This window comes from Morus notabilis, unplaced genomic scaffold (genome assembly GCF_000414095.1).
Source record: "Morus notabilis unplaced genomic scaffold, ASM41409v2 Scaffold241, whole genome shotgun sequence".
NCBI classification, from domain to species: domain Eukaryota; kingdom Viridiplantae; phylum Streptophyta; class Magnoliopsida; order Rosales; family Moraceae; genus Morus; species Morus notabilis.
The window spans coordinates 189,509-202,543 of record NW_010358037.1 but is presented as its reverse complement, the minus strand read 5'-3'; the positions used below and the strand labels follow the sequence as shown (position 1 = coordinate 202,543).

Below are 13,035 nucleotides of genomic sequence, written 5' to 3'. Positions count from 1 at the left end.
AGTTCAGAAACTCGAACTCAAATTAATGAACATTATTTTTTCTATTTTTAAAAATATTATAACTTTTTCGTTTTAATCCTGATTGAAATGATTTTTTTTCTATGCGTTGACAACGAAAAGATGAATAAAACCCCATCTATATACCCTATTAAAATTTTTTATCACCATTGATTTTTTATTAAAATACTATCTAAATACAAATTCAAGTTTTGACTCACTCAAACACAAATTCAAAAAGATTCTTATCTCAAATCATAACTCAAATGCACACAATCAAACACAAATTTAAATTATAATTTTAACTCAAATTATAACTCAAATTTAATTTAAAAATTACACTCAAATCACACTCTAAAAGAACATGTCATAAAGTGACGGGGCAAAACTAGAAGCGGACGAAGGGAACAAAAGATCGGTAACTAGTGGTCCAAAAGGGGTACGGCTAAAGGGTGGAAGTGGTTAATCGTCACTTGATCACCAGAGAGTGGGCCCCATCAACCCCGGCTGCGCAAGTGCAGTAATAGACAACGCTGATGATCATGCGTGATCAGACCCCACCGCTGGCCCCCGCCCGCCAAGCTACGGGACGTTTCCGTGAGACGGTATTCTTCTTCGTCAACACATAAATACATTCATATATACATTTAAAAAAAAAAAATTCATTATGTATAGATACAACACACACTTACTCTCTCTCTCTCTCTCTCCCACACCTCTCCTTCCTCTGTCTCTCTCTTACATGTGCATTTCCTGACAGACAAACACCTCCACGTCCCCATCTCTACCTAGCTAGCTTCACTCTTGAAATTTTACTACCCTTATTCCTTCTCTCCTCTCCTCTATTATCCTTATTATACGCTAGTATAGCTCCCACCCCAATTCTTATCATTGCATCAAAAACTCTCTCTCTCTCTCTCTCTCTTTCCTCAATATTCCTCTCTCCCATGGTTTCTCTCCTCCCTCAGCCATGCCCTCCCACTCCAACCCCCTTCTCTCTTCCCTCTCAAGGTCTGAGTCTACACACACTTATATATACATACATACATATATATAATATATATGTATACCAATTATGTTGCACTTGTAATATATTTTCAACATGAGTTAATTAAATATTGTGTAAACTATAATATTGCTGCAGGTGGATAGGAACACTGTGCAGTCATAACTTCAAAAATGATTACAGCAGCAGCAGCAGCAGCAACAACAACAATAAGAATATCGCGGCGGCGGCTGATCATGACATCAGTGCCACGGTATCAAGCCCGGCAGGGGAATGCTACGCGTGCACGCAGGTTGGGGTGCCCGCGTTCCACTCGACCAGCTGCGATCGGGCGGGGCACCAGCCGCAGTGGGAGGCCTGCGCCGGCACGTCCCTGATCCCAATAAGCTCCCGAACCGACCTCAAGAAGGACCTCTTTGTCGCCGCCAAAAAGCAGCAGCGGCCTCCGGCTGGGGCGTTCGGACGGGTGATCGACCCGCGGAGCAAGCGCGTGCACAGGTGGAACCGGGCGTTCCTGCTGGCGCGTGGGATGGCGCTGGCGGTCGACCCGCTCTTCTTCTACGCGCTCTCCATCGGCAGAGGCGGCGCTCCCTGCCTCTACATGGACGGCGCACTCGCCGCCGTCGTGACGGTGCTGCGCACGTGCGTCGACGCCGTGCACCTCTGCCACCTCTGGCTGCAGTTCCGCTTGGCCTACGTGTCACGTGACTCGCTCGTCGTCGGCTGTGGAAAGCTCGTGTGGGACGCACGTGCCATCGCCTCCCACTATGTCAGGTCCTTCAAAGGCTTCTGGTTCGACGCCTTCGTCATACTTCCTGTTCCTCAGGTCAGTCTTTTTTCTTTTTTTTTTTCTTGTCGTTTGACACCACCGAGTAACTGAGTGTATAATAACGAGTGGGAAATCTTGTTCATGCGCTGTAATTAATTTTGTTTGTTAGGTTGCTTTTGATTCTGTTACTGCGTATTTCTTGGGATCCAGTATCTATTATTGAACTCCTGCTGTGACGTCATGAAAGTGCAAAATTACTATTTTACCCATGAGTTTCCGCAATGATTTAACACTCCCTTGTAATGATTGGCGAAGGCCAACTGCACTAGTTTCTTAAAAAATTGTGTGTAGGAACGGGTTTATATGAATCCGATTCAATTTTTATTATCAAAAAAAAAAAAACATTGTTGTTAACTTTAAAGAAATTTTTGTGTGCAGGGCTACACTTTTTTTTTTTTCCTTCCTTTTCCTTTTTGCTTGTGGTGTTCTTGTATGGTGGTCAAAGTTGAAGTGAATTACGTCCAAGGATGAAGATAAAAAATTTTATGCAAAGTTCAAATCTTTTAAAGGCACAATTATCCAGAACAGAAGAATTACCCTAACTAAAACCCTTTAGACCTAACTGGAATAGAAAGCCTGCAGTGAATTTTCCTATAAAAATAAAACCTCCATGTACATATGTAAGTTTCGACATCATGATAGTTGTCCGTCAATTGAAAGGGACATTCTGGCCTTTTTCTGAGGTATTTATTGACATTTAGAGTAACGAAGAAATTAAGCAACAATATATGACAATATGCCTTGCCCGGGCCATAAAGGTGATACATTACCATCAATGTTCTCTCTCTCTCTCTCTCTCTCTCTTGCGTTTTTGTGTTGCATGTGAGGGTCAAATGAAGCACTCAATTTTTCTCATTACCAATTTGGTATAATAAACAAGGCTCATATTGTTTTCAATAGTTAATGTTTAAGCCAAAAATGGTTGCTGTAATTGATTACACAATTAAGTCACATGATCATTTTCATGACTACTTCTCCAAGGTGGCTTTCACGAGTCATCTGGTTAAATTTTTTTTGCTAATTATTAATACAAGTTTTTGCTTCTCTTGTTGCAGGCTGTGTTTTGGCTAGTACTACCAAAGTTGATCAGAGAAGAGAAGATTAAGCTGATAATGACAATTCTTCTGCTCATTTTTTTGTTCCAATTCCTCCCGAAAGTCTACCATAGCATTTGCCTAATGAGAAGCATGCAAAAGGTCACGGGGTACATTTTTGGTACTATTTGGTGGGGTTTTGGTCTCAACCTTATTGCCTACTTTATAGCCTCTCATGTAAGCCTAACAAACATAATACTTTTAGATAAACTTTATTGATTTCGTACCATAAGACTTTAACAAATAATTACATATCGTTGTTGTTTTTTTTTGTTTTTTTGTTTTTTTTTGACGTAGGTTGCTGGGGGTTGTTGGTATGTTCTTGCAATACAACGAGTGGCTTCATGTCTCCGGACACATTGTGAGAGAAACATGAACTGCAACCTATCTTTGGCTTGCAGAGAGGAAGTATGTTACCAGTTTCTTTTACCGACCGGCACGTTTGGCAATCCGTGCGGCGGCAACGCAACAGTGGTCAGAAAGCCGCTTTGCCTTGATGTCAACGGGACCTACAATTATGGGATTTATAAGTGGGCTCTCCCGGTCATATCTAGCAATTCAGTAGCTGTCAAGACTCTATATCCCATCTTTTGGGGTTTGATGACTCTCAGGTATATTGGATTTGCCTAGCCCTCCTAATTGAAAATCCATATTTTAGTTGGAATTTCTCTGTAAGAAAAAAAGAAAGAGAGAAATTTATACAAAACTTTGATCTTGAAAGCTTGATTTAGCCTTTTTTGTGGCTTGTTCTCTACATGTTGTTTGAGTTTTGAGAAGTCTCGTAGTAATTGGAAACTCCTGAGAAATTTTACAACTCTAGTCGTTCAAATCTTCTGTTATTTTATTACTCTTGGTAATATACAATTAAGGTGTTCAATTCTTAACACTTTCGTTGTGCCAAAATTTTCAGCACATTTGGCAATGATCTTGAGCCCACAAGTCACTGGCTGGAAGTGATTTTCAGCATATGCATTGTCCTAGCTGGATTGATGCTCTTCACACTATTGATAGGAAACATCCAGGTAAAATTTGTTACTCTCAACATTAATTAAGCTCCGTTAGTTTACCTTGTTTTCTTGACAACAAGTCTAATAGTGCGGCTATACCATGTACAAAAAAAAAAAAAAAAAGGTATTTTTGCATGCTGTCATGGCGAAGAAGAGGAAATTGCAGCTGAGATGCCGAGACATGGAGTGGTGGATGAAGCGGCGACAGCTTCCGTCTCGTCTGAGACAAAGAGTCCGGCATTACGAGCGCCAAAAATGGGCGGCCCTGGGTGGAGAAGACGAAATGGAAATGCTCAAAGACTTGCCAGAAGGCCTCCGAAGAGACATCAAGCGCTATTTATGCCTTGACCTCATTAAAAAGGTACCTTATCTTGTCACAACCTAACGCCTAGTTTGTTTCACCGATTCGAATCACAATTTAAATTTTTGCTACAGTGTTTTTTCACACAAAAATTTAAATTCAATTTTTTGTGTTATAGTATTTACTCTTATATAAAGTCACTTCTCAATTCGAATTGAAAACTTAAATTGTAAAACAAAGGAGGCCTAAGAAATTAAAACAAGATTATTTCAAGTGGTCCTTCATTAAAAATTTTCTCAAACCATCAACTCTGTTTTTGCAGGTTCCTCTGTTCCACAACTTGGACGATCTCATCCTTGACAACATATGCGATAGAGTCAAACCTTTAGTCTTCACCAAGGATGAAAAGGTACTAAAAGTCAGATTTGACTCACGTTCCTTAACAATTATGTCATATGAGGTAAAAAAGTATCATGTCAATAAAAAATGTTACATAATTATGTAACTATAGTACAATGTTATTGGAGAGACACGAATAACGAATCACTGTTTACTAGTAAGTTAGTCCTACTAAACCACATCATGTCCCTAACACAAAAACATCATCAGATAATCCGAGAAGGAGATCCAGTTCCAAGAATGGTGTTCATCGTCCGGGGACGCATAAGGCGCAACCAAAACCTCAGCAAAGGCATGGTGGCGACGAGCGTGCTGGAGCCCGGCGGATTCCTCGGTGACGAGCTTCTCTCGTGGTGCCTCCGCCGCCCCTTCCTCGACCGCCTGCCGCCCTCCTCTGCCACCTTCGTCTGCGTCGAGACGACCGAGGCGTTCGGCCTAAACTCGGAGGATCTCAAGTACATCACCGACCACTTCCGCTACAAGTTCAACAACGAAAGGCTCAAGAGAACCGCCAGATACTACTCCTCCAATTGGCGGACATGGGCGTCCGTAAATATACAGCTCGCGTGGCGTCGGTACAGGACTAGGACCAGAGGTCCGGTGATTCCTGTCGCCGAGAGTGGAAGCACTGAGCGTAGGCTCATGCAATATGCTGCCATGTTCATGTCAATCAAGCCTCACGACCATCTTGAGTAAAAAACAGGGGGGGAAAAAAAAAAGAATCCCATTTCGAAGATTCATTTCTTCTTTCTTTCCAAGCCATGGCTCAATGAAAGAAAAATATCAAAAAAAAAAAAAAAAAAAAAAACCAGCCAAATTCTTCTTCTTATTATTGGTGTTGCCATTCATGTAAAAAAGAGGAAAACAACATTTGAGTCATGAGATTTGCCTTTCATCTTGTTTTCTTTCGCAGTATAATAATGAGAATCAATTATTCCCATTGTGTTGAGTTTTGCTGAATTGTCTTTTTTGTCGTTTTATGTTTCGGACTTCACAACTTTCCGTCGTTTAGTGCAACAGATTTGAGTATCGTTTCGTTCCGTTCATTTCCTCTTGACGAGTAAACGACGAGACATGGGCTTGCTAAGCATATTGTCGTTAGCAAATAATAGCAGCAGCATGGCGGTGCACTACAAACTTTATCGGTCTCGTTGTAGATCCATGGTAATCTGATTGTAAAAGTTGCAACATATGAACGACTTATTTGTACTTTATCAGGCCTGGTTTAATATGTTGTCTACAAAAATATTGGATGTTGTTTTAATACAATACTGAGTTACCAAACCATATTATTATAATTTTATATTTCAATCATTATTATTATATTATTATTATTATTATTATTATTATTATTTCCTAAAAGAAACATCAAATGCCTTTAGAGGTGAGGAAATGCCGCTTACTTCCCCCCCGCATGTTGTATAAAACTAAATCTATTTAAAATCTAATGTTGCTTTGAACTTTATACAGCCTTATATGCAATGAATTTCGTGAAATGACCAAAATCATGATGGAAGAAATACCTTTGAAAATAAAGTCTAAGATGATCGTGTATTTCTTGCAAAAATTATTATGCCTTTATCAGTTTCTCTTCGTTTTTTTTTCTTAAAAATTAATTTATAAAGTCCCTTTCATGGTAGAGTAATCGTCTAATCCTCATCAAATTTTATCAGATGATCATATTTCTCTTAATCAAATATGATTAAAATGTGATGACGGTTTAGGATTATGTTCTACTGATAAAAGTTTTTTTTTTTTTTTTTTTTTTTTTTTTTTTTTTTTTTTTTTAAAAAAATTTTTTTTTTTTTTTTTTTTTTTTTTTTTTTTTGTAGTTTACCATAAAAATTTGTGACAAAGCCACATAGTAGTAAATGGGGGCATGTGCCCCGAGTTAACTTTAAAAATTCGATTTTTATCATTAAAATTTATAAGAAATTCAACTTTGTTTATGTTTATAAGAAAATTTATAATTGTGCACCATTCAATTAACTAAAATATTTCTTTTTGTGTTAATTTTATAAGAAAATTTATAATTATATCCCAACTCAATAATTGAAATATAAATTATACTTTCATTTAATAAAAATTATTTATTTGTCTTATATTGCTCTCAGGCCAACAAAAAAATTCTAGGTCTATCACTGCGTAGAACTCTACATCCATTAAAGCTTCCTTCTCGACCACCAAAACCCTAGAGTGTTTTTCTTTTTCAGCAAAAAAAGTTTTTTTTGTTATTTGTGTGTGGATAATCTTTTTTTTTTTGAAATAGCTAATTTATATTTTAAATTTAAAAAATGCACACACTAATATTGACCTTCATATACAAAGACACTTAAGAGACGATTAGTTCCACCAGTACAATCTAGTGACTTGCAAAAGCGACCGGATAACCCGAACATTCAAAAAAAAAAAAAAAAAAAAAAAAAAAAAAAAAAAAAAAAAAAGAGAAAGAGAAAGAAAAAAAGCGTTAAAAGAAAGAGGTGCAGCCAAACAATGCCTAAGGAATTCAGTTATAGAAGGAAAATCCCGAGCTCCCGCCAATACTTAGGAACTGTCTTCCAAACAAAGGCGTATCTAAATAAGACTACTATATATTGACTGCTTTCCATGCATAGCTCAGCCTAAGTTCTCGGCCATTTTTCCTCCTAAAATCTCCATTCTTGTAACCACCATTTTCCTCCCCAAAAAACACCTCATTTCCTTTTCCATTCTCTCTCTTCCTCTCTCTCTCTCTCTCTCTCTCTCAATCTCCAAGCCAATATTTCTGATTTCCAGGGTTTAATCTCTTCCACAATTTCCGCATTGGGGAGTTTGATGATCTTTCACCCAAGAACGCAACGCCCCCAATTGATCATCCTTGCTCAGGTACATGTTTTTCAATACCCCTTTCGATTGTTCTTGAATTTCCAAGATCAAGAACTACGCTTTTTAAAGAAGATCATTTAGTTAAGACTAACTTGGATACATGAATTATCAATTGATTAGCTGTTTTTATAATGTTTTCTTTCACAGGATAATATTCTTGAGGTTTTGTTTGAATTCGTATGTGTTAGTATATATGTCTGGGGAATTTGATATATAATCTTGCACATGTTATGCCAATTTGTCAAATATCTTAACCCAAATTTTATTTTTTAATTTTTTAATTTATTTTTTAATTTTTTTATAAAAAAATTTAAGCTGTGTAGAGAAAAGTTGAAAAATGATAGTTGTATCTATATCCTCTTACATGTTTGTTGTATAAGGTCCGTGCAATGGTACAATCTGCAGAAGTTTAATGATCCGAAAAAGCTCAGGCTGCTTCTCAAACGAAATGTTTTAGACATGACAATCATCTAGAATTTTGGTCAGGTTTGTGTTTGCTGCTTGTATTTACGTGCCCCTTTTCGGAAATAATCCGGTCTTGCGAAAGAAAAGCAGCAGAATAATGAGCTCAAAATATAACCAATCAATGGTATTAGTTAGGAATCCAAGAGTATCTTATTTATTAGGTTTGTTTGTTTATATTTGTAGTTTTGGCATGTTTCTTTAGCTCCTCAGTTGAATTATTAGGATTTCTTGTTTGTATACAAGGTTGATCATGTTGTGGTTAATGGACCTTCTTCTTTTATAAATTAGACCTATTACTGGGGATTTTTCTTTTTTCTTTTTACAAGAATAAATCCACACTCCACAGAGATTGTCTGTCCTTGTAACTTGAGTTCAAGCCTACACTAACTTCAGTTGCTCAGATTCAATGTTATGCACTTACATACATCACCTATATATAATTGTGAAAAACACAAGTTTCATAAGATTTTTTTTTATTATTTATTTATTATTTTTTCTTTAAACAGGGTCTTTTTGAGTATCCTGTCATCTCGCTCAAATGGGAATACGCCTTTCGAAACAGGAGCAACCTAGGAAGATCGAATACCATAGTTTACAAAATCATCTGATCAATTATGTCACCAAAAGCTTTTGCCTTCGCAACTTGGTATCGAGGAAGCGGAGGAGGATGCTCATCCAGGGTTATGATCTCGACATGTCATACATCACTGATCATTTATTAGCCATGTCCTTCCCTGCACAACGCATGCGAGCAATGTACCGCAATCCTCTTTGGCAAGTTAAGTCTGTGCTGGACATGAGACACTATGGACATTACAAGGTGCACAAAGTTTTCCAGCACAAATCTCCACTATGACATTACTAAAAATCTCATGGTTATTTATCAAAATATAGCATTACACTATTTCATTCGTGTTCTATTGATGTTGCCTCTTTTACGGCATTTTGCAGATCTATAATCTTTGTATAGAAGAGAGTTACGATCCATCCCTCTTTTATGGCCGTGTAGAGAATTATCCTTTCGATGATAATCATGTCCCGCAGCTCGAAATGATCAAGGCTTTCTGTGAAAGTGTATCCGCATGGCATTCAGCAGATCCAAAAAACATTGCTGTTGTACACTGCATGGTACTCCTGGCATATCTCTCCCACTAATTTATTTGTTAAGACCATTCTTTACAAATTTCTTACGATTTTTTCCCTAAATTTATCTTTTACTAGAACTTGAATGACAGATCTTCATATTTTTATTCAAGAGCTCTTCTTTTGTGATCTTATAACTATTAAATTCTTAATGAGTTTCTTTAACACACTTCCATTTTCAGGCAGGCAAAGGAAGGACAGGCTTAATGGTATGTGCCTACCTTGTTTACAACGGGATGTCTGCGGAGGAAGCTCTTCAATTATACGCTCATAGACGGACCACTAATAATGAAGGAGTAAGTGACAAAAACAAATGTATATAAGTGACACCAAGTATTAACAGGAATAACAACAAAAACAATAATATGCTCATCTGAGGCGTTTTGAATGGCGTTGATGCTTGGCAGGTTTCAATACCAAGCCAACGCCGTTATGTTGGTTACTGGGAAAGTGTACTTTCGTTTCTCCGAGGAGCTGCAAATGGACGTTCAATTGTAAAATTGCCTCAACCATGTAGCAGAGAATTGCGTCGAATTAGGCTTTACGACACAGTCAACATCGATTCAGTCTACTTTGTGGTGTCAGAGATGCAAGAGGTAGGCACTTTGGTAATTTGTTTTCTTATGAGATTTTGCTAATAGAATTTTTCTCACTTTCACCTAAAATTTCCTATTTATCTGATTTTCATACTCTCAAGAAATCTTTGATTTCAACCGTATCGACAGATCCCTGGTGAGCTGTATCGTCCAGCAGTGGAAGTTTTCAGGAGTTGCTGCAGATCAGTGAAGAAAGGATTCGAGAGAACTGACAGTCTCCGCTATTATCTCTCTTTCATGCAAAGCGACAAAGACGGGAAGAAACGAGAAGCAAAAAAATCTAATGTAGTAGTTCAAATGGACACAGAAAGTCCTGTGATATACCATAAGACCTGCCTTGACTGTCATTTCCAAAAACCTGTACAAGTAAGTACACCTCAGTTACATTCAAACTACCTTAATATAGGGCCCGCTTGATAAATAGGTTCGAAATGTGGTGTTTGAACTTTCGTGGTTGAAATGAAAAGTTTGAAACATGTGGTTTGAACTTTTAGTTCAATGGTGTGGGGGGGTTGTATAAAATCAGAATTCTCAAGTTTTTTTTGGTTCAAAACATCGAATCAAAAGTTTGAACCAAGCCTCAAAAATATCTTCCAAATGCTGGTTCAAATGAACTTTTTGGTTCGAGTCACTTTTAACTTGTTTACTGAACGGGCTCGTAAATCCTAGTATACATGTTTCCTATATAGTTTGTACTAGAGCTCTCTGACTGGAGAATAAATGTTTAATGTGACAGGTTACAGGAGATGTGCGTGTTATATTTTTCCAAAAAATGAATGGAGGGCGTCTTTTCTATGCCTGCTTCAACACAGCTTTCATAAAAAGCAGCGTCCTACAGGTACATTAGTCATGCTTCTAAGGAGAAGATTTTGTTATTTTCTTTTTTTTTTTTTCCCCATTCTTGAATTATTTATTGGCCTAACTATGAAATAATATGTCTATGCACGGAATTTTTATTTCATTTTTTATAAGTTGTGTGTGCTTGTCTCGAATTCTTTGCAGCTGACGGTACGAGAGCTTGATAAAGTTGGGAGCAAGGGAAAATCAATATGTGGCCCTGCCTTCTGCTTGGAGCTCCTATTTGGTCCTGCTAATGTAAAGCACTCATTCTCAACAACTCCATCATCCGAGTTCGTCGACGACGACGACGATTCTAGCAATGATTGGTCATGAAATCTTTAAGAAAAGACTCTGCATATCTGTCCTTATTTTTTTTTTTTCCTCTCTTTTGTGAAAGAGAATCAATTTCGTCCGTTAACAACTCTTGCTCTAAACAAATCCTTGTAACTAAGTGGTCTTTTCATAAATATCGGTACAAAGTTAACTATCCTAAGCAGCATCATAATGCCCGAAGATCCGATTTGTCTTGTCGCTTAAGCAGCATCCATGTGCGGAAGGCACTTGGAATCAGAGTTTTGTATTATAGGACTTAAGGCCATTTTGCAGAAGATGATCTTTTCATTCGTACTTATAACTTTTCTTGATTTCTTGATTTTCTCTTTGGTTGGTTTTCTGGTTGTAATAAGTTGCTATCAAGCTATACTGGCGTTAAAATGGAATGACAAATCGTTATAATGCTTATCGGTGTGTTGAGGAGCAGATTTGAGCAATAATGGTCGTGTTTGGAATTGATCCCGTTTTAATTTTTCACGTTTTAAAAAAAAAAAAAATGAGAACGTTTTCAAAATGACATTTGGCGCAATAAAGACAAAAAATAAAAATGAAAACGATTTTTTAGTTTAGTATAAAATGAGAGAGAAATAAAAAATTATTTTTCATTTTTTATTTTCGTTTTCTCTTCTCTCGAGCAGAAAGAGGGACATTAATAAGTTTTTTTATACTGAAAATAATATCTTGATAAAACTATCAAAAGCATTTTTAAAAATGATTTATGTCTGAGATTAAAATATTTTCATTTTTATACGAAAAAATAAAATCATTTTGAAACGAGTTCTAAACAGGCTCAATATATTTTTAAGGTTTTTAGCATATTTATCTTTAATTTTATTATAATTTAGCAAATTATCTCTCAAACTTTTAATTTTGACTATCAATTGAATTTGTTTTAACTGTTATGATTAAAATCTCATTTGGGTAATGGTTTTTATAAAATGATCGGAAATAGACATGTGAGGTTCTAAAGGGGCAAGGCCGGTATTTTAAGGGGTTGGTTTTCTTTTATCGTTTCTTCTTGTAAATGATGGAAAGTGTTGGTTTCATCGTGCAATTGCTCTCCAAACAAAAGGAAAAAGGAGACATCGGGGAAAAACTACAACAAAGTCATCAAGCGACGTTATGTAAGACTGACAATTGTGTTTAAAAAAAAAAAAGAAAAAAGACATGATTGTAAAAACGACAATTGCAGGATAACAACTTGAAATCTGAGAAAACGACATTATTAAAACAACAATATCAGATAGAAACGACAGAAACTGAAAAAACGATAACTTAAATTTTTTTTTTTTTTGGAGTAGAAACGAGAACTTAATTGGACAAGAGGGAACATAAAATCAAAATTTGAAAATATGAAATATTTTATAAAATTTAAAAACTAAAACGAAAACATAAAACTAAAAGCAATTTAGAATTTTTAGTTTCTATTTAATTCATGAGAAGGGTAATATGAAAATTTTATGTCCTAAAGATCAATTTAAGGAAATGAAAAATATACCTTTTTAATACTATTAAAAATACATTTACATTCAAAATGTTTTTGAATAATAAAGGTATCAAATTTTTTTTTCTTTTTAATAAACCCTTAAAGACATATCATGTAGGTACCTTTAGCAACCTGTAGAGAAGAAGTTTTTAGCAAAAATAAAATAAAATAAAATGAAATAAAAAACCTGTAGACCAGAACTTGAACTATTTTGACTGGGTTTGGTATTGCTTTTCGCTCCCAAAATCAATTTCTGCTTGTAGCAAAAACTGATTTAAGTGTTTATTAAATCTCCTCAAAAGTATTTTTTGAAGAATTTTTAAAGAATCTATAGCCAAAATCAGAAACAACCTAAAAATAACTTTAGCTTTTAGATTGTACAAGAATCAACATAGTACAATTAATAAAACTTTCATAATACTCATAATATCCCTAATAAAATTTAAAATTTACAATTTTCCTAATCTAAAATTCAAACTCTTAATATAATATAATAATATAATACAATATAATATAATGTAATAATAATATTGTAACAAATAATATCATAATTATATTAATAACTATAATATTATTATTTTATCATATAATATGATATTATAATAATATTATAATTATTTTAATAATATGATATTATAATTATAATATGATATTATAATTATTATTTTATAATA

At 35.6% G+C, this 13,035-nt stretch overlaps 2 protein-coding genes across 2 annotated transcripts; both read left to right on the top strand.

Moving 5' to 3' along the window:
* Positions 1 to 704: 704 nt before the first annotated feature.
* On the top strand, positions 705 to 5,397 carry LOC21403846 (cyclic nucleotide-gated ion channel 2). The gene is made up of 8 exons (XM_024161121.1): positions 705 to 1,008; positions 1,142 to 1,829; positions 2,888 to 3,103; positions 3,224 to 3,537; positions 3,837 to 3,948; positions 4,058 to 4,294; positions 4,557 to 4,643; positions 4,844 to 5,397. Exons 1-8 carry the CDS (start codon positions 968 to 970, stop codon positions 5,327 to 5,329), a joined length of 2,181 nt encoding a protein of 726 aa, XP_024016889.1. The 5' UTR covers positions 705 to 967; the 3' UTR covers positions 5,330 to 5,397.
* Positions 5,398 to 8,501: 3,104 nt separating this feature from the next.
* Positions 8,502 to 10,875, top strand: LOC21403845 (phosphatidylinositol 3,4,5-trisphosphate 3-phosphatase and protein-tyrosine-phosphatase PTEN1). Its single transcript, XM_010091283.1, has 7 exons — positions 8,502 to 8,783; positions 8,915 to 9,091; positions 9,289 to 9,402; positions 9,514 to 9,702; positions 9,832 to 10,068; positions 10,439 to 10,540; positions 10,705 to 10,875. The coding sequence occupies exons 1-7, from the start codon at positions 8,502 to 8,504 to the stop codon at positions 10,873 to 10,875; spliced, it is 1,272 nt and encodes a 423-aa protein (XP_010089585.1).
* Positions 10,876 to 13,035: the final 2,160 nt, after the last annotated feature.